The 22,009-nt window shown below is 49.4% G+C and overlaps 1 protein-coding gene across 5 annotated transcripts in view; it reads right to left on the reverse strand.

The window, feature by feature from the left end:
• The window catches only part of B3GLCT (beta 3-glucosyltransferase), a 108,706-nt gene extending 87,845 nt beyond the window's left edge, over nucleotides 1–20,861 (reverse strand). For 4 of the 5 annotated variants that reach the window (XR_014298089.1, XR_014298090.1, XM_082675862.1 and 1 more), the window contains exons 1-3: nucleotides 20,759–20,861; nucleotides 6,757–6,806; nucleotides 497–536 (exon numbers count right to left, since the gene is read on the reverse strand). Coding sequence is in view for 3 of the 5 variants with exons in the window: in XM_082675862.1 (XP_082531988.1) it covers nucleotides 497–536; nucleotides 6,757–6,806; nucleotides 20,759–20,831 (163 nt within the window). In the remaining 2 variants the exon portion in view is untranslated. Of the gene's footprint in view, nucleotides 1–496; nucleotides 537–1,255; nucleotides 1,335–6,756; nucleotides 6,807–20,758 lie in introns of those variants that run through there. The other variant, XM_082675861.1, reaches the window with a different exon arrangement.
• Between the last annotated feature and the right edge of the window lie 1,148 nt (nucleotides 20,862–22,009).

The following is a 22,009-nucleotide window of genomic DNA, read 5'->3' on the forward strand; positions in this document are numbered from 1 at the left end:
GTCTGCAAGGCAGCCAGGAGCGGCCTCGCCCCATGTTTTAACAGAAGACGCGGCTGCCAAGCTGACCCGAAGGGGACGGGCATGCTGCCTGCAGGTCAGCAGTGGCGACCCGGCTCCCAGCGGAGGGCACGTGAGCCAAGGCCACAGCTGACCCTTCGTCCCGCGAAGTGTGCCACAGCCTCTGTCTCATTGGCCTCTGCACCCTCACAGCGGCCCCCCGGCATGGGAATCTGTCCTCATTGGCCACTCAGTAAACTGTGGCCGAGGGAATTCAATCCAGCGTATTAGCTGTTACTTCCAATATGTCAATCTGAAAAGTGTTCCCCCTGTGTCTTCATGAGGGTAAACACCGGGCTGGGCCAAAGACGGCCTATTTGGACAACAATATTGATCCCATAAATAAAATCAGAAAGGAAAATTCACTTCACTGAAATATAATTTACAAGAAGTACACCTGAATACATACTCTTAAGTTAAAAAAGAAATCATTACTCACCTACGTCATTTTTCTCTGATATACCACTTTTCTCCAAATTCTGTATTTTAAATAAAAGAGAAAAATATAAATCTCGTCACATAACAAAACTAGCAATACACCAAATACATATGTATGGTACATATTAACATTTGGAGGCAGACATTGAAAATGAGAGCTTAGAAATGCTTCCCTAAAGAAAGAGACCAAAATTAAGCGGGGGGGGGGAGGGGGCAGCAACAACGTATCAATACTTCTGCATCACAGCAGAAGATTCCTATGGGGCCGTTCCTCTCTGATGTCATCCTGAGCACGTCACTGAATTGAGGTGAGGCTCGCTCTTCCTGAGTAAGATGGTTCATGATGCTCTTGGGAGGGTTAATTTTAAAAACTTGTAAATGCTAAGCATTACAAATATATCAGAGATAGTACCGATTCTAGTTGTGTGTTCCTCAGGTAAATGGGCTCTACTAATTATCGTATTTAACATTTTGGGGGCTCAGACGTATTGCCGTCAAGAATGACACCACCAGGACTTCCCTGGTGGTCCAGTGGTTAAGAATCCTCCTTCCAATGCAGGGGACGTGGGTTCGATCCCTGGTCGGGGAACTAAGATCCCACATGCCACAGGGCAACTGAGCCCATGCATCACAACTAGAGAACCCCACGCGCCACAACGAAGATTCAGCGCAGCCAGAAAATAAATAAATAAATATTGTGCTTGCGTGGTACATCAAAAAAAAAAAGAAAAAAGAATGACACCACCGTGTTCTCTCCTACCTGAGAAGCAGCCCTGAGGGCCTCAGTAGGACCGTGGAGGGGGTCAGCCTCGGGCTCATGACATTTCATGAGCACAGAAGGGACGTCTCAGAGCTGCAGAGCTTCAGACGCAGAAATCTGGACGTGGGCACGTAAGCACAGAAGTACCTGATCCTGATTAAATCAGGGAGGAGCTCTTCAAAGACTTCTCTGACAAAGCACAGAGTGTCAGCAGCTAAATCTGCCACTTTCATTGTCTTCTCTGGAAGAGGGAATTTTCTCTCTAACTGCCCCTTTCCATTTGCAACGGTACATGCTATAATTATGATAAATGGACGGTGGCAAATACCCCTCCATCTTCTTCACAGACTGCAACGAGAAGTGCAGTTGTGAGCCTTTATCACCAAAACCGGAACAGCTTAAAAGCCAAGACGCTGCCACAGAGACATGTCCTCTTAGGATGCAGGAGGGACCGTGACAGCAGATGAGGACAGGGGGAGGAACACAGGGGAGCAGCCACCTTCCGTAGCATTTTCTGAAATTATCTTTGTCTCAAGAACAGAAATACCACCGAGTCGAGAAGAACCTCAGAGTTACGTACTGATTTGCTGTACCTCGGGATCAAGTGACACTTTACCTAATCCTGATAAAACTCTTTTCAGAAGAGCCACTAAAGAGACTGGAGGGCTTCCCTGGTGGTGCAGTGGTTGAGAGTCCGCCTGCCGATGCAGGGGACACGGGTTCGTGCCCCGGTCCGGGAAGATCCCACATGCCGCAGAGCGGCTGGGCCCGTGAGCCATGGCCGCTGAGCCTGCGCGTCCGGAGCCTGTGCTCCACAACGGGGGAGGCCCCAACAGTGAGAGGCCCGCGTATCACAAAAAAAAAAAAAAAAAGAAGACTGGAAAGCTCAAGCCACTTCCCTACATGTGCTGAAGCAGAGCCAGGCTATTGTCCTAGGTTAGCGTGTGTGGACTCACTGCCCCTCTGGCCAGGAGCATTGCCTGCACTCGGGGAGGGAACCCTCGGCTTCCCCTGGGGCCAGGCTGCCTTCTCCTTGCCAGGCCACAGCTTTGGCTGCCAGATGAGGATAACGGAAAATTGGAGATTTTCGATTTAAAAATAGCACTGGAATGGACGAAGAAAATGTGGTCCCTCCATACAACGGCCTTAGAAAGGAAGGGATTCTGACATCTGCTACGATATGGACGCACCTCGAGGACATTATGCTAAGTGAAATAGGCCAGTTATAAAGAGACAGAGACGGTATGACTCCATTTACATGAGGTACCTAGGACCACTGAATTCACAGAGATGGAAAGCAGGGTGGTGGGGGGCTGGGGGAGGAGGATGGAGAATTGTGGCTTACTGGGTGCAGAGGTTCAGTTTTGCAGGATGAAAAGAGTTCTGGAGACTGCTTGTGCAACAGTAGGAATATACTTAACACTACTGAACTGTACACTTAAAAATGGTTAAAATGGCTTCCCTGGTGGCACAATGTTGGGAGTCCGCCTGCCGATGCAGGGGACACGGGTTCGTGCCCCGGTCCGGGAAGATCCCACATGCTGCAGAGCGGCTGGGCCCGTGAGCCATGGCCGCTGAGCCTGCGCGTCCGGAGCCTGTGCTCCGCAACGGGAGAGGCCACAGCAGTGAGAGGCCCTCGTACCGCAAAAAAAAAAAAAAAAAAAAAAAAAAGGTTAAAATGGTAAATTTTATGTTGTGTATTTTACCACAATTTTTTAAAAATAGCACGGGAGATGATCCAATCCAACACTCCCCTTTGCAAGTCAGGGAGGCTCAGAAAGATACAGGATTTGCCCAACCTCCAACAGCCATTCCAGCCACAGAGCCAGGATTAAAATCCAGGTCTCTGTCTCCTTTCCGGCGTTCTTTCCTTCCACCCACCGGTAATGCGTGCCCGGTCCTCGTCCAGAGGCGTTCTTCAGAAAATACGTGTCATTAGATGGAAATATATTTTGAGTGTACACTAAGAGCAATACCTACAATAAAAGTCACCTTTATCCACAAGTAGAACACAAAAACTATCCTGAACTCAGCGATTCCAGACTAAACAAGCTGGAACAGGAACTGGACTTTCTACCAGATGCCCTGCTAAAACCAAAGAAAATCAACCAAAATTCCACAGCTTTCTATCTGTTATTAAGCACTGCGGCTCCGACTGCCTGACACAATAGCTAGGACGTGTAAACTGTAAAAATAAAATATCCAAGAAATACTTGAATGAGGTGAACTGAAACGGAACCAGAATGGTCTTCAGTAATTTCCCCTTTGAGAAAGAAAATGAGACTAAATGAACGAATTGACAGAACATTTACAATTCTGTCTCCAGCTTCCCTCGTGAAAAGGCTTAGCTTTTCCCAAGAAGAAACACACGGTTTGTTTTATTATCCATGTTTCTGACACTGACTATCAATACCCATCAAAATGTGCTCACTGTCAAAGTTTTCTAAGTCAACGGGATTGCTACTCAGACAGGAAAGACATTTGCTACCAGGGCATTTACCCCCCAGACAGCTCCTACCCTGGCCAGGAAAAGACAAATCCAAGTCACCCTTCCATGCAGGTTTAATTTTTAAGGCACAATAGATTTCAACACTTGCAATCCATATATGCGATGCTCAGTTTATAAATCCTTCATTAAAAGGAGATAAAACAACCTCAAAGAATTTGTTACGACATCTTTTAAGAAGAAAGAGACGTAAACTGGCATCTTCTACTCGGTCGCAAACAATCACCACCTCCTAGATCTCGAATAAAATGAATGAACCAGATGTGGTCATCATTACACTCAGCTGTAAGCTGGGCCCGTGCTCTAATTCTGCCTCTACCATGCACTAGTTCAGGGCTCGGTTTCAGTGAAATAGGAATCACAATTACAAGACCTACTTGCCAGGGTTGTCGTGAGGGTTTCGTTAGATGACGTAATGTCTGCCCAAAGCAAATGCTCAGTAATTATTAACTCCTGCTCTTTTTATCATCCTCATCATCCGCTTCATATGAAGTCAACAACCACCATAAAAGACATTTAACTGATAAAAGCAGGAAGGCCTATGGCTCCTCCGTTACTTTGATCTGTGTGGGTACCTCTTGAAAGGTTGCATAAGACATTTCTTGCTGTTAGAGCAGGTCAACATTTAAACAGGAACTGGCACTGCTCTAAGTGGTGGACACACACGGACACACACACCCACTTCATCTTCAAAACAGCTTTTTGAGGGCAGTCCTGTTACCCCGTCTTACAGACGAGGACGCTGAGCTTAGTGAGGTTTGCTGAGTCCCGCAGGGGTTCAGGGTTGGAGGAGGGCCGTGAACCACAGCAGTTTGGCTCCAGAGCCCGGCTCGAAGCCTACGTCCCACAGGGTCCAGGATCACAGACCAGCACAGAATGTAAGGCCGGGCAAAAGTGCAACTGGAAGACAGTCTGGTGGCCTGGCTGAGGTAGCAGCCTGAGCCCCAACCTGGGAGGGCAGGCTCCACGGAAAGCTGGGCTGGGTCAGAATCTGACAAGAGCCAGGGGCCAGGAGCCCAGGAGGGGAGCCTGGGCCAGAGGGCAAGCCCCGGGCAGGATGACAGGGCACTGGCAGCCTCGGGATTCTGGTACGGAGCCACCAGATGCCAACCAGCGAATCTGATCCGTCTGGGGAAGGACCCCAGCCCTGAGCAGGGCTGGCCTAGTTCTAGGGAACCAGAGCCCTTGACCAAAGCGAGCAGTGTGGTGAGCAGGACGGAAGGCGGCCTTCTGGGCAGCAGGGTCAGATCCCAGTCAGCTCTGCTGAGAGTGATAAACTAATGATGATCCCGGATGCCTGCGGTTATTGGAAAGAGCCTTAACTCCTATCTCAGGTTCATCCACAGATGACCTTGGACAAATTGATTCTCCTCCATCTCCCAGCCTTGGGTCTGGGCTACAGTGGACATTTTATCACTGCCGCTCCTCATGGGATTAATGGCTTTTCGGCTCTGTGCGGCCTAAGCACAGATGGGGTTGATGGCCTTTTTCAAGGGCTTTAATACTTTTGCATGAAACATGACACTAAGATATAGGACTCACCTTATCTCTATTCTATTTATGTATGTATTTAAGGCCAAATATATATATTTATTTCCTCTTTTGAAAAGATTAGTAAAAACCTCCATTTGAAAGAATGGGCTATAATTTCTAAATTTATTACACAAAATTTTAATTCCCTATTAATAACCCTTAAGTTCATTATAAATGAGCCTCATCATTGCCAAACACACACGTGGCAATGCACGTGACAATGTAATACAAAACTGCAGTGTGAAAAATTCAAGGAGTCTGAAAATTTGGATTCTAACTTCACCTTTTAACAGTCATGTGACCTCGATCAAATCACTAAACTTCTCCAAGGGCAAATTTTCTCTGCTCTCCATGCGAATGTCCGCTTTGCTTAGCAATAACGTGATCACTGAGAAAATCAAGTTAAATGAAATGCCTGAAAATGCTTTATTAATCACAAAGAATCTTAAAACCGTAAGGAATTATTATTCACATTTAGGGATCCCACGGCATAGTTAGCACAATCATACTCTGATGGTAAAAGAAACATGATATTTAAAAATGCTTTTATACTAAATTGCGAGGGAAAAAAATAGAGTCAACTGAGCCTTAATTAAAGTGACAAAAACAACTCATGGGCTTCCCTGGTGGCGCAGTGGTTGAGAGTCCGCCTGCTGATGCAGGGGACGTGGGCTCGTGCTCCGGTCCGGGAAGATCCCACAGGCCGCGTGGCGGCTGGGCCCGTGGGCCATGGCCACTGCGCCTGCGCGTCCGGAGCCTGTGCTCCGCAACGGGAGAGGCCACAGCAGTGAGAGGCCCGTGTACCGCAAAAAAAAAAAAAAAAAAAAAAACTCACATTTTAAAAATATTCTCTCTCTCGTATGCTAAACTGATCTAACGCAACCCCAAATGGTAAAATTCAGATGCAGTTCTTGAATGCGACCAATGATGGCAAAGGAGCAGCTCTGAGATTTGGAAACGTGCTATCCCCTCTCCATGGGTCCCCCACGTCTTGGTTTCGGGTTCTGACTGTGCAAGGAGCCTGCCAGTCACCTTTGGGGTCTCTTGACCAGTCCCCAGGATGCCCTCTCAGACGGTGCCACCTTCAAGGTGAGGGATACTCAGGCTCTTGTGACCCTGACACAGCAGAATCCTTTCACAGGCTGGGAAAATTAAGGCCAAGGTTAAGACGCAGTAAGACTGGAGAAAACTACGGTATCCAAGCAAGACTTCTAAAATGTCTAGCTTCGTAACCAAGCACCTTTTTTCTTAAAATGAAATTTAAAACCAAGTGGATCTGCCTTAACGATAAAGGATTTTTTTTTTTTTAAAAGCAAACCTATCTGTAAGTTGCTGCTTGGGTTCAAAAATCTGTGTTAACCAACATTTCACTAATTCATTGAAAGATGAAATCATTACAGCTCCTATTAAAGAAAATACAGACAAATCTCAGGAGGAATAGATTTGACTTTACAATTCGTACCTTAGACTGTTTGACCTCCTTCTTCACATCTTTAGAAACCAAAGCAAAAGCTGGAAAAAGAGAGAAACATTTTTACATTAAAATCAGCAATAAGGGTTCAGTCTCATAGTCAACAGTTTTACTTCAAATGGGGAAAAAAATCATAGTTCAACATGATCAATTTTGCTCATTTTTAAAAGCACCTGCAATTGCTACAAACTAGTACCGCAGGCTGCCTTTCTCCAGACTTAAGATTATCCATCGGTGTGAAGGCAACATGCTTAGGGAACCAGCTAAGGAAATACTACATCAAAGGAGATAGGATCTGAGTATACCATTCATGTCTGTAGCTATAAACCACAAGATAGATGCATATGGAATACAACTTCTTAGAAACCTGGATTCTGGTGCCTTCTGAAGCAAAGGGGAATTGCTGAGAATCGAGCAGGAAGAAGTACAAATTCCTACTCTCACATCCCCGCCGGAGCCTGGCGGGCCGCAGAGCTAAATCTGGGGCAAGCTTTCCGTCTCAGCGGCTTCAGGTCAGCAGCGCGCTGCATATACTGCTCCAGGCACACAGGGGAGCGTTACCAGAACCCTGCTGAAGCCATGGGGCCAGGGGAGCGAGAGGAATTAGAATCATTCCCCATTTAGAATGATTTAATGTTTCGAGTCGGAGCATGTAAATAGACAAAGATATCCCTAGAGACACATCCAGGCTCCACATTAAAAATCATAATAATAGTAACCTGACAGTAACATGTGGAAAATAGAAAGCAAAATGATAAACCAAACGGTCAGGAAGGTTAACCAGACAAAGAATAGTGCCTTAATTTTACAGTGCACTTCTCCTGAAAAGCTAAGAGGAAAGCATTTCGTAGAGTTTGCTTTCTCCAATTAGCATTCCCAGGAAAAAAAACGAGCAATGCCATGGAGCAGGAAGGTACTGAAGGGCTGGCCAGGCAATTCCAAGGAGCAGTAATGCAGTGCAAGCCCCATGGGGGTTGGGGGTAGTCCCTGAGTAGCAGGAGGTCCTACTCAGAAGCAGGAGACAACGCCACCCATCCCGATACCTCTGATCCCTCCCACCCTATCCCCAGACATCCACTACCTCAAATTCTCTCTCAACTAACATTTGCTCAAAGGCGATAATCTAACACATATTCACGCTAAGAGGCAAACGACTCACGTGGTTTAATCATTCCCACCTCCAGGATGACATTTCAGAAGGCAGGGTGAAATACAAATGAACCTCTCTGTGGGAGCTGAGATGCCAGCAGGTGTTGTATGTGGCTCCGGAGAGAAAAGCCCACCACTGCCCCCGCCCTTGCCTCTGCTTTATTCTCCTCCAGAGCCCTTACCACCACTGACATAATATATACTTATTTGTTTACTGCTTGTCTTATATATTAGTTTAATGTAAGCCCCATGAAGGCAGGAATATGGGCTTTTCTTCCTTAGGAATGTGGTTTTATGTACTGTTTGCCCCCAAATCTAGAACACAGCCAGCACACAGAAGAAGGTCAATAAATATTTACCCACATGAGTGACTGAACGAATGAATGCAAGTCTTCCCAATCCGTCACTTCAGGGCTGTCTCCTCCTTACAGCGAACATGGCCAACCCAGCAGAACAAAAGAGCTTAGTGCCCCCATTTAATTTATGTTCACTAGGGTATGATTTGCTTTCTCACTTTTTATGCACACACGCACACACACATGCCAAGGCAAATGCAGAGCCCAAATCATTCATTAAGTTCTAAGAAGAGAGGAGAGATTTAACCTCAAACACCATTTAAATTCTGCTTCTGGGTATTTAATATTCTGTTTTTGTTTATCTCTAAACTAGCATGCACATTTAAAACCCTCAAGAAGGTCTCAAAAATAGAATTTTTTTTTTTTTTTTTTTTTTTTTTTTTTGCGGTACGCGGGCCTCTCACTGTTGTGGCCCCTTCCGTTGCGGAGCACAGGCTCCAGACATGCAGGCTCAGCGGCCATGGCTCATGGGCCCAGCCACTCCACGGCATGTGGGGTCTTTCTGGACCGGGGCACGAACCCGTGTCCCCTGCATCGGCAGGCGGACTCTCAACCGCTGCGCCACCAGGGAAGCCCCCAAAATATAATTATTAATAAACATCATACAGGGAGGTTGCAACACATCAACACCACTCAGCATCACAGAATTGCAGAAAACAGAACACTGTAGCAACTTGCGGGATATAAAAACTGAGGTCAATCTAATGTAGGACCTGATACTCAAAAATCCATCTTCCCCAAACCCATCGATGCCTTATTCCAAACATGGAGAGTCAAAGCTCTCTGGGTTAGAATTTCCTCTTTTATCAAGAAAAATAACTTTCCCAATTTAACAAGTTCAGTGACCCCTCAGCTAATAACCAGGGTTAGTCTTACCTCACTTTTTTGCCAAGCCAGGTAGCTATGTGAAAAAGAAGAGTATGTCAACACAAAAGCCCCTGCCCTTCAGAACACAGACTCTGTACTGAAGAAAAACTGTTTTTAGTTGGTGTTGGTTCTAAATATTACTAACACATAACCTTTCATAAATAAGCAACTAATATTAGTTGACAGTGTTACTGTTTAAAGTAGAAATTACAGAGAGGAAAGATGTTGCCCTGAAATCAAGTGAATTCCTCAAATCCTCCCTGTCTCTATGGAATAAAGACACCATACTTTTATTCAGACAAGGCTGCACTGAGGGAAGGGTAAACTAGATTTTAGTTCTCTCCAAAAATATACCGGCCTAATGGTAAAATATCTTTCTAAAAAAAGGGAAACAAAACATATTTCTCCCTATCACTCTGCTGTGAAATTAAGAACTCCTTTTTCCCACGATGGAAATAAATTATACAATATTTAAAGCAGTAACATAAGAAATACCGTTACTTTCAGGCAGAAGAGCAAATCATAATATGGCAAGATAATCCCCATTAGATGAATATTAAAAAAAAATACTAGCTGGTTTTATCTTTGCATTTCCATAATCTAAATAAAACAAAAGAAATCATCAAGGAACCAAATGCATTTTGAAGGCACAGAATATGCTACACCATTAACAAATCCAAATTGAAAATAATGAATCATTTACAGAATTCCTACCAACAGAATGCCAGCTTTTGCAGTTCGTGGAAATGAAGGAGAAATGGTGCTGACCGAGGAGGAAAGCAAGAAAAATTAGCAAGTGAGGTAAGAAAGACCTGTCACCTTCAACAAGGCTAACAAGAGCACAGAGTAGGTATCTCACAGAGCGTGGCGGGGGCCGGGGAGGGGGGGCCCTGAGGCTCCGTGTTTGCTGTCTGGCTTCATAATTTCCAGGTTCAGTGGGGAAAAAAATTACTCCTGAAAGCTTGGCCTTGATGCGCAGCTGGAGTAATACTCGAAGGTAAATCAAGCTCTTCTATGCCAAACTGCTGTTTAAAAGTCATTTTCCCTTTTCTATTTTCAACATGAATTCCTGTGAGTCGCTGCAGGGAACTATATCTAAAGTGCAAATCAGGGCAGGCAACAGAAATAAGACCTTTCTCAGGAGAACTTTAAATGATTCAAGCCAGCTAATGTGCCTTAGCACACCTATCCCGAGAGATAAATCAAACTGTACAGCTCACCTGGGCCTAGGATTCATAGGCCAGCCCAGCCCTCGAGTGCGAGAAAACGGGAGAGGAATTCATTGCAATGACTTAAGCAACACTAACCTACGGGGTCTTCTGTTCCTGGGAGGGAAGAAGGGAGGGAGCAGGACCAGCCCAGGCAGGAAGGCGACTGCGCCTCCTAACTCCCGTTTCCTTCCTGTGCCGGACTTATCCTCCCAAGCTCTCCCGGTAACATTTATCAGAGAAACCAAATTAAACACGAAAATACGAAAGCAGTAAGACGTTAAATGACCCCCTCGGAGGAGAGCTGCCGGGATGAAGTGAGACGAGGCGGAAAGTGTCCAGCGAGGGCTCAGTATAGACTAAAGGCTCAGGAGGTGCTGGCGGTGGCCCTGCTGTAAGAGGAAACAAACGATCAACTGCGGTGGGGCCAGGTGGTCGTGGGTCCTCCACACAAGCCGGGAGGGAGGGATCTGAGCCAGGCCGGACAGATCGGAGCTCACCACACCCCTGGGAGCCCACGGCTGGAGGCCCGCCCGCCCCCCCTCCCGGCTCAGGGCTCCCCCCGGTCCGTTCTTCGCTGCGACCTACTTCACTGAACAGGTTTCAGCGGCACAGCCTTGCCCCCGGCGACTCAAGCTCCCTAGGGCTTCCAGGTTTAATCGCAGCTCCTCTGAAGGGGCCTGAAGCTCCAGGATGCAAGGTCTGCAGCCAATTTACTTTGCTCCAACTACCTGCTTTGAAGATAATCCCTGGCAGCAGAGGGAACAGAAACAAACGCGCTTGGTCCAGGAACTGGGGCAGGGCCTGCTTTCCTCATCCTCCTCTGACAAATCCACTGTCTCCAGGGTTGTGGACATGTCGGGGGGAGGAGGGGGCACCCAACCACAGGATGGAGGGCCCATCCCTACGCAGGGCCGAGGACAGAGGGCAGAACCAGCTGCCGGCAGCTGAGGATCCGGTGGTGAAGCCCATGCAGCGGGCCCAGAACGGGGCCTGGCACACACTGAGGCTCTGGGTGTTAGCAGCTACTGTCACTATCATTATTCATCTATGCTATTGTTTGTTCAACAGAAAATCAAAGAGTGGCTGCATGTGTCACAGCCACGTGTCATGCCAGCAGCCGGGAGAAGATGAATGAGCAGCTCCCCAAGGAGCTGATGGTCTCACATGACAGACGAGTCTCTCCACCAACGACCAAGTGCAGATGGGCACCCTCTGATGGCAGCTGTTCTAATGGCACTGCCAAGGGAGCCCCTGAAGAGGGAGGGCAAAGGACCAAGCAGGGCAGCAAGCTCAACGCGGGGCTTGAGCAAGTAAACTCCAGACAGCAGAGACTTCCAGCACAGAGGAGGAGGCCTGGAAACAGGCTTCTGCACACCAAGCACATTACACAGCCCAGTGTGCCCAGACCATGGACAGCCGGGGAGAGGGGAGCGACCCAGGCGTGGACAGCCGGGGGGAGGGGAGCGACCCGGGCGTGGACAGCCGGGGGGAGGGGAGCGACCTGGGCGTGGACAGCCGGGGGGAGGGGAGGACCCGGGCGTGGACAGCTGGGGGGGAGGGTGTGACTGGGGCCAGAGGTGAGGCTGGGGATGACAGGGCCAACGGGAAAGGGGTTAGCGCTAGGGAGTCTGGTTTTGTTCTGAGTGCCATTAAAAGCTTTGAGACGCTTTTAAGGAGGGGAGTGCCATGTGGAAGTGTGTGCCCTAGACAAGTTTCCAGAGGCAGCGTGTGGGGTGGGCTGTGGAGGGACAAAGAAAGACACACACGCATGCCAGCTGGGAGGGTAACGGAGCCAGGCAATGAGAGGTCAGGGACTGAATTAAGACGAGGCAGCGCCTGCGCAGAGCGACGTGGGGACCGAGAGTGGAGCTGGAGATACTGAAGAGGCAGAATTTCCAGACCTTGAGACGGACCCTACAGGTGGATGAGGGCAGGGAAGGAGCGGGCAGAGAGACGAGTGTAGGTAATTCCGGGTTTCAGATCCGAGGGGCGGGCAGACTGGGGTGCCCGTCACACGCTGGAGTATAACGAGCGGTGAGCGGATTGTGGGAAAACTCAGTCTGGTTCCCAATCTCCCGAGGTGCTGCCGGGCACTCAAGTGGCCACACCGCATGGCAGCCTGGTCCCCAGGGGGCCGCGCGGCGCAGAGGCGTGAGGGGAGCCTCCGCGCTCAGTGTGTCCACGAGCCAGGGAACTGAGGGCGCAAGGCTGGACGGGGAGGACGGGGGCGGGGGAGCCCCGACATCTCAGGGGCAGAACTGCAAAGGAGACAAAAAGGCACGGCCAGGCAGAGAGGAGGAGGCAGGCGTGTAAGGCGTTTTCAAGGTGTCCTTTGAAGGAGCCCTCTCGTGAGAGCTCCACAGAACGAGGGAAGACGCCGCATTGCGGGGGTCCCGCGTGACCCCGAGGACGAGCGCAGCACCCTGTTCACACATGGAGTCTTAACTCCCACACCACGCGCCATCCAACCTGCCGCTGAGCAGCTCAGCAACGAGGCCTCTGGGAGCTTCTGCCTCCCTCCCTGTACAGGGGGAATTTAAACTGGGGAGGTCTAAGGCAATGCTTGCACACGTCCAGGGCCATGCCTGGCCTACGGGAAGAGCTGGAGCTGAGCCGTCTGCTCAGGTGCCAGGTACCAACAGCAAACTCTCAGGGAAAGAGATGTGCCGCTCTGGGGACAACGCCAGCACAATTCTGCCACCACAGCAGGTGGAGAGGTGGATGGCATTCCGTGTCGGGAACCCCTCTGCGGTGTTCCATGGGTTCACTTACAAAGGATGCAGCCAGTTGGGAGAAGTAACGAGAGGCGTGGCAGGGAGCACACAGCCCCGACACTCAGCCCACGGCTGCCCGCGCTTGGGCTCGCTCCGTCTGAAACACGTCCCCCGTTTCCTCATAGAAGTCAGTGGGAAAGTGGAGCTTGGAATACAGATTTTTCCTCACTTGGAAACGACGTTTGCCAGGACCAATATATTCTATGTGCCAGAGGGTAAGCATATGCACAGGAAGGACAGTAAATGGGAGGGAGAAAAAGAAAAAGGAAATAACCATATATTTTAGGAAGGAAAAGATCTTTGGCTTCTTTGATTCGTATCTCATTTAAACAGATGATACGAAAACCCATATGCCGCTCAGGATCTGAAAACAAGAAAATTCTAACTCAGAGTTTGGGGAGAGATTCGTAAAGCACGTTCCACAGGCGGAGTCATGGGTGAGGGGCATCACACGGCCCATTCCAGAACACACACAAGGGCTCCGGGAGAGCAAATACACAAACCCAAGGGAGTCGGCACTCCGTCCAGTTCCTGTACACTGCTAGAGGACGCTCAGCAGTTAACTGTCAGGATCATGTATGCCTGACTTTTGGTATCTTAATTTTATAACGTAAAAAGCCGGTCCTAAAAAGCACCCCTGCTGGTGCCACTGAATCCGTGGCATCCGCAGCCTGAGATGTTCTAGCGCCTCTGGGAACTCACCTATTACCCAAAAATCTCTGCTCCAACAACGTACTGCTCCTGTTTTTGAGACTCGTGCTCCACGCACTACAGTCCCTCCAGCAGCATCTATAAATCTGCCAAACGAGGCCGGAACCAGAGGAAGACTTCTGAGTTCGAGTTCTGGGGTTTCTAGTTCCCTTTCCAAAGAGACAGAACACCTGACTGCCGAATATCAGGCCTCAGTTCCACGCTTGGCTTTCTCCATAACAGCTCCTGACTTCAGCTTAAAGACAAAGCAACCAGCAATCACCTTTACATTCTACAGACTTGCAGGAAAATCGCCCAGTAACAGTCCCAGTTTACACCTGGGCCAGGGGGGCCTGAGAAGGGTTCTGCACCTGCCAGCACACACAACTCACCTGGCCTCTTATTAAAGCTGCAGACCATGGGGCCTCATTTTGGCTCTCTTGAATCCGAAAATTCTCAGGCTGGGACCCAGAAATCTGCATTTTAACAAAGGAGACCTTAACAAAGGGGACTCTTTAAGACCCTGAGGTGTTCCCGTATGTGCTGGAGTCTGACAGGCACTGGGATGGACAGGGAGACTGGCACTCAAGGGGACGGAACAAGGCTTTTCTCCCGACAGGCTTTAGCCATTTATCTTCCTTTACTTCCTTCATTCCATAAATGAAAAGCAAACTCCTGCATATCCACCCTCGAGGATCCGGAGAAGATAAATTCAGCGTGATGTGCAAAGGGCCTTGAGCTTCTTATGGGAAGCAATGATGTAAACCAAAACACATCACCTCTTCAGATCATAAAATATTCCTTTATGAGTGGAAGCAAGTCGTATCCCTTGGAGAGACCAGCATTGCTATACTTGAGATGCATTCAAATCTTATTTGATGATACTTTAACTCATTTGTTTTGTCTAAACCTACAGCTTTACATCATATCAGCTTTACAGATAGACTGTTTGCTTCCCCAACTTCTTCCAAATCTTCAGTACACATACATTTTGAGTAAACGTTTAAATAAATTTATGTTGTCAATCAACGCTCTCTTCTTTAAGAAAGAAAACTAACAGGGCTTCCCTGGTGGTGCAGTGTTTGAGAGTCCGCCTGCCGATGCAGGGGACAAAGGTTCGTGCCCCGGTCCGGGAAGATCCCACATGCCGCGGAGCGGCTGGGCCCGTGAGCCATGGCTGCTGAGCCTGCGCGTCTGGAGCCTGTGCTCCACAACGGGAGAGGCCACAACAGTAAGAAGCTGGCGTACCGCAAAAAAAAAAAAAAAAAGAAAGAAAGAAAGAAAAATAACAAACAAAAAACTCAAATTTCCCCCAAATCTCTCTTGAGCTGACCTCTCCTCTGAGTTCCGGACCCGCAGAACTAACCGCCCACCAGACGTGGTACCTAAGCATCTCACATGCACCCCCAAACTCAACTTGACCAAATGGAACTCATCATCCTCAGCTCCCCTTAAAACTAAAAGTAAATTTTAGAAAACCATCTGGGTACTTAATGCCACAGAACTGTACATTTAAAAATGGTTCAAATGATTCATTTTATGTTGTATATATTTAACTACAATAAAAAATTTCTTCTTTTGATTAAATCTGGTCCCTCTCCATCAGTGCCTGTATCAGTAAACAGAGGCACTCTCCACCTACAGCTCAGAGCTAGAACCTATGACATCCCTGACCCTCCTCTCAGCCCACTGGACCAGTCAACCACCGCGCCCCAGACTCTTAATCAGCTCTCACGTGGCCTCCTCACTGGTCCCTCACGTCCACACGGGCCCCTCCCATCCTTGTTCTAACGAGCGTGAGCTTCTTAAAATGGAAGTCAAATCACTGTCACTCTCCTAAGACAACCCTGCAGTACCCACTACCACTCTAAGGACAAAGCCCAGAACTCCTCCCCTCGCCTTCACAGCCCTGCATAAGCGCCCCGACTGACCGTTCAGCCCCTCCCCTCTCCAGTCCTGTCTTTCTCCACCAGCTTCCTCCAGCACAGCTCTGCCCCTGCGGGCGTGCTCCCCTCCTCCCTCCCTCCCTCCAGGTACCTGATCTCTGCTTCCCCTTTGGGTCTGAGCTCTGATGCCCTTCCCTGAGAAACTCCAGAGTTCCCTGGTGGCCTAGTGGTTACAAGTCCGGGCTTTCAAGGTTGGGCCCTCTGGGTTCCATCCCTGGTCCGGGATCTCAGTTCCCACAAGCCGCACGATGTGGCAAAAAAAAAAAAAAAAAAAGAAAACAGGCAACTCCAAGGTTTCTCAGCCCAACACTATTGATGATTTGACCGGATAATCGACTCTTTTGCAGTGGGAGCTGTCCCGTGCACTGCAGGCCACTCACCAGCTGTCCCGTGCACTGCAGGCCACTCACCAGCACTCCTGCCAAACCAGCCCCTACAAGCCATCTACAAGCGCTCCCTGGGGGGCAAGATGGCCCCCTGTTTGGAACCACTGCTCCAGACTCCAGGTAAAAAGCCACAACCGTCCCTGCAACACTTAGCACAGAGCCCTGGACACCGTCACCGCAGCACCGGGCAGGCTGCAATTCTACTCCTGGTGCAGTTCGTGTTCAAGGTCCCCTTCAAGACTGCGAGCTCCACGAGGGTAGGGACAGACTAGATGGGTCTCCTTCCTGCCCTGTCAACCCCAGGGCTTGACACATAGTAGACAGTACTCGACACTTTCGGAATAGATGAAGAAACTGTGAGTACAGCTCTTCCTTTTAATACTATTTAAGTTATTAACACGTTCCAGTAGTTCAAATCAGCACCTACACTGAATCTGTTTTCTTTGGGAGGAGCTTAGTGATCAGACGGTTGAAATGTGACATTAAGAGAGACTCTCGACCAATAAGAGGTCTGATAAGCCCCTGATACCCACCATCATTTTTCCTTTATATTTGGAAAGATGGAATTAGCACTCCTGTATATTGTTCTTCAGCAAGAATCTGCTCAACACCAGGATGGACTACCTGTAATGCTACAAGGAAGCAAAACGGGTAACAGTTGCAAATGAGGCTTGCTTTATGTTTCTAATGAAAAGCAAAACACCTGGCCCTTAATGGTCCAAATGAGATCAGTAATTATGACCTGCTCAAGTACTGAGCGCACAGTGTTTTCCTCAGAAGAAGTTAACAAGAGGGTCTGGACATCTCCTCCCCTCCCCCACCCCCACGTGAAACAGCTACTCTTCCTCCCTCTCCTTCCACCACCCGCCCCCCCCAGCCTGACTATTGGCCACCGGCCAACTCCCTTGGGTCAAGTCCACGAGCAAGCCGGCCATGCCAGCTTGGGGGGCCTGGACTACCTGGACAACAGAGAATCCATCCAGACGGTTAAAATCTGTGCCAGTAATATCTGAGTACTGCTGAGGAAATAAACGGAGGGCTTAAAAATCCAACTGAAAAACACAAACCAACCTGGAGCCAGGTGTGACTCTTGGGGGTCCTAAAATGTCTGGCTTACTGCAATGAAAAGAATCAGAGCGAGACCGGGCTCAGAATGAAAAATCATCCCTAATTTTGGCAGGTGGTAAGAGATATAATCCTGACTCAGAGTAGAAACAGGGATACGAAAGACAAATGTTAACATCTATTATTTGACCACTGGTTCAAATAAGCTTCTTCACAGATGCATCAATTAGAATTAGGTTTGGCTGCATGTAATAACCACCCCCCCCCCCACCAACAACAACTGAGGCTTCAACAAGGCAGATTTTTTCTTTAATGCAATACAAGTGTGGAAATAGGCAATGCTGGCCTAGCACAGTGCCCCACATCCACCTTGCACCCAGGGGGTACCATCCTTTCTGCTCTACCATCCTTACTACTGGCTTCTGTCTTCAAGGTCACCTCGTGGTCACAAGATGGCCACTGTAGCTCCAGCCATTAGATTCACATAATAGGCCATGGGAAGGGGGAGGAAACAATGGCAGAGGACCTGTATCTCAGCTGAGTCAGCCACCTTTAATAAGCTTTACCAAGAGACGCACCCAAAGAGCTGTACAGATAGCTCACTGGCTACCGCTGTTTGCAAGGGCCAATGAAAAATGTTGTCCACTAGACACACTGCCACCACCACCACCACTACCACTCCTACACCCTTCCCCTTACCCCTGTATTATAGTTTGCTAGGGCTGCCATAATAGAAACCATAGACTGCGGGGCTTAAACAACAGAAATTTATTTCTCACAGTTCTAGAGGCTAGAAATCCAAGATCAAGGTGCCAGCTGGGTTGGTTTCTGCTGAGACCTCTCTCCTTGGCTTTTAGATGGATGTCTTCTCACTGTGTCCTCATACAACCTTTTTTCTCTGAGCCTGTCTGGCATCTCTTCCTCTTCTTATAAGGACACCAGTCCTATTGCATTAGGGCCCCACCCTTATGGCCTCTTTTAACCTTAATTACCTCCTTAAAGGCACCTCTCCAAATACAGTCATATTAGGGATCAAGGCTTCAACATAGGCATTTGAAGGACACAACTCAGTCCATAACAGTGCTGATTATCTAAGAGGTTTTTCATCCAGGAAAAGAAGGAACTAAGGGTTTTGGAGGGGCAGATAGCAGATTCTGCTACAATAGAATCAGTTAAAACTGTAAGATATGGCAAAGTTCTAGTATTTTATCTAGTCTATGCCTCCTGTTTTATATGAGAAAACTGAGACTCAAGGCAACGAGAAGCCACAGTGGCTGACCTAGAGGCATGAATAAATCTTCTGAGGCTAGTACTAGCTTTGGACTTCAGAACTGAAGTTGCAGTGGATTTTGTCTGTATAACCGTATGGGTGTAAGATAAATGTTCTATATTGACTTTTCTCTAAAAGCTCAAATGAATATACTACAATTTGTGGGAAAACTAAACTATATACAGTCAGCCCCCACCCTGCCCTTATAAGGGAATATTTAAGGTATCTTTACTCTGTCCAGATTGTTCACATGCCTTGGAACTCCTATCATGTTCTCTATTTCAGCAAGAGTCTAAGAACCCTGATTTCAAGATATAAAAAGACTGAGTACCACAGCTTTTTATTTCTTGGTGCCCCTCCACTACATCAAAGCAGAGCTCAATAAAAGGAACTCAAGATTTACTTCAGAGCTAGAATACAGTTTCCTCTCTGTACCAACCCATGAAAGCTAGTTCACAAAGCCAAATGTCTCCCGGGGAACTCTTAATAGGTTTTTATGTTTTACTTATTGTGCTTTTCCTAAGACAACTTCACAAGGCTAACAGACATCTGTAAAAATATGTGGACATTTTAGTTCATTCTTTACGTCCTTTAATGTGTTACCAAGTGTGGAAAGTGCAGATACTCCCTTACACCAAGTGTGGACAGTGCAGATATTCCCTTACGTGCAGTGAAAAATACATACACATAGCAACACAAGTGTGCACTTCAGCCTGTATAGTGAATATATTATATACGTATATTATATCCCCAGTACATCTTACAAAGTGCAGGGCTATAAATAGAATACCAATTTCAGTTACCACCCACCCCATTTGGTGAGTTGCAAAACGTCTAGGCAGCAGGCCAACTGATGCAGCCAGGAGTCCCCTAGCCCCCGTCCCACCCCTCCAACCTCCCCTTCTCCCAGGGCTGCCCGCCCCTCTCCCAAGCAATGCAACTCTTTCTTCCACTAAAGCAGATCCCCGCCAAGTTCAGTTGCTCCCCACCGTCAGTTATAGCCTTCTCTGCCCAAGGTGCCCAAACATTTTTAATTACATTGTTACTTACTTAATCACGCATCTGAACAATTACCAATTAATCTCACTCGATTTTCCCACACTTACTGAGCTCCTATAGACATGCCAGGGGTACACAGGTTAAAGTCCTTATTCAGAGAATTTAAGTCCAAATCAAAACGGCTGTCCGGTGGGCTACCAAAACAGCAGTGTACAATGACGCTATGTCTTTTTCTAAATTGCACCAGTCTGCCATATCTAAAAATCTGAAAATTACTGCCTCTTAACAGGCTGGAAACACAAAAGTCTGGGATAAAAGAGACAACAACCCTGAGAACACTGAAAAGGAATAATTTTTCCTCCAAACTTGAACACATCTCATCGTGAGTCAATTGCAATGATTTTTTAAAAAAACTTTCATCACATTATTTTATGATAAAGGGGGGGAGCACGCTCTTGTGAGGAGCATGGAAGAAAAAACGGAAGGGGCATTACAGCAGCAGCAGACAAGCACCGTTTGCAGAAGTGTTCTCTAATTTTCCCCCATGAAGACGCAAGATTCGGGAAGGCTTCCCCACGGCCTCCCCAGAGGCACGACCGATACACGGAGGTCCAGCCGGACACCCGGTCCTCCCTTCCTGATCAAGGAATCCGTAGAAGGGGCTGGTGCCTGGTGGGCATCCCAGCCGAGGGGGCCTGGGAAGGTCCGCGAGACCGCTCAGGAAGCCCCGGGGGCACCGCCGGTCGCCCTCGCGGGCCGGGCGGAGCGGAGCGCGCGGGGACCTGGGCCACGGAGCTCGCCCGCCTCCAGCCTCTGCCGCCAGCGCCAGGCGCGCTGGGGGCCGGGGGGGCCGGTGGGGCGCGGGCGGAAGGCAAGGGGGCGGACCCGCGGCCGCCGCTTCCCTCCATCCAAAGTTTCTCGCAGTTGCGTTCACTCCACGCTTCCTGTGGGGGTGGGCGCCGCGCCCTCGCGGGCCGGCCTGCCGCCGGCCGGCTCGCAGCGGAAGGAAGCGGGAAGACGCGAGTCGGGCCGCGTCGGCGGCGGGACCCCGCGAGCCGAAAGGGGCCGGGAAGGAGCGCCCTTGGGTCCCAAGGTCCGGGGGAGCCGAGTCCGGCCGGGGCGCCGCGAGAGGGCGCTGCCGTGGGCGCGGCGGGGCGCGGGCGCCCGCGGGGCAGGGCTGGGCCGCCCGGCGTCTCCCTCGGCGCGGACGCGGGGCGCGGGCGGCTGCTCCCGGGGAGCCCGCGCCTCTCCCGTGCGCGCCCGGGCCGCCCGCTACTTACCCAGGGAGCAGGTGAGCAGCGAGAGCAGTGCCGGGAGCGCCAGACGGCGGCCGCGGCGGGCAGGCGGCCGCATCCCGGCGGCGGGGCTGCGCGCCCTGTCCGGACGCGGGGACGCGAGACGCGCGGAGAACGGAGCTGCGCCGCTGCCGCCGCCGCCCCTGCCGCCGCGGCTGACCCTCCTCCGCCGGCTCCCCTCTTCCCTCCCCCAGCTCCGCGCCGGCTCCGGACGCGCCCTCTGGCGGCCAGTATCGGGAGCGCCTGCCTGGCTCGCGGCCGGGGTGCGGGTCGAGGTGGCCGCTTCTCTGCGGGGACAGCGCCCTCCTTCCAGGCATCTGACCTTTGCTCCCTGCGGTCTCCACCCCTCCTTTTCCTTCCTCTCCCTCACCTAGGCCCCATCCTTTGCCTTCGTGCGCTCCCACCTTACTCCATCACCTCCCTTTCCGTGGTCGCCAGTAAGTCTCTAGTGCCCCTTCTTATCCCCAGAGTGAAGCGGTTGTGGGGGGGGGGGGGGCGCGGGGAGGGAATGGGCGGCAGAGGAGGGGAAGGAGAATCACTTTTCTTCCCTGCTAATGTACCATCTGCTATATTAAAAAAATCAATAATTCAACTCAACATCGTTGGCACCAATGTTCTACTTTGATGAAGGTGCTTTTAATCAGCTCAACTAATTTACTTCATATTCTTTTTTTAATGGAATTTGGCCAATAGCTTAGGCCTGGAATTTGGCTTTTAATAGAAATTTGTGTAAACGTAATTCTGTATAAATGTAATTTTAAGTGTTCACCATAATGGAAGAGGGAAGGACTTTTATTCAAAAGTCTGATAAAAAATAAATTACATTAAAATGCAGAAGAGTGGAGGGACCACAGAAACCTCCTTTGGAAAGTCCCTCTTGTCCCCAGGTGACTGTCCCTCCCCAGCCGGGAAGATGATGGCCTAAAAGGAAGCAATTACAGAGGAAGAACTGCAGCCCCCTCTGAGGGTCCTGCACCCGCTCTGCCTCCCCCAAGCCTTGACACACTTCTTTCTCCCAGGAAGGAGGCGGGACCAAATGCTAATGCTCACCTGAGTTTCGACCGTGATCTCCTGAAGGTCACATCAATGTTCTCATTCATACTTCGTCATATTTTTTGGATGCCCACTCTGTGCCCGGGAGTGTACCAGGCACCCCATGAACACCAGCATCTTCCACATGGACATGCAACGTTCACCCAGTTGCTAAACATTGCATGAAGACCAGTCCCAGGCCCT

The sequence above is a fragment of the Grampus griseus genome (assembly GCF_964374135.1).
Source record: "Grampus griseus genome assembly, chromosome: 18".
NCBI classification, from domain to species: Eukaryota; Metazoa; Chordata; class Mammalia; order Artiodactyla; family Delphinidae; genus Grampus; species Grampus griseus.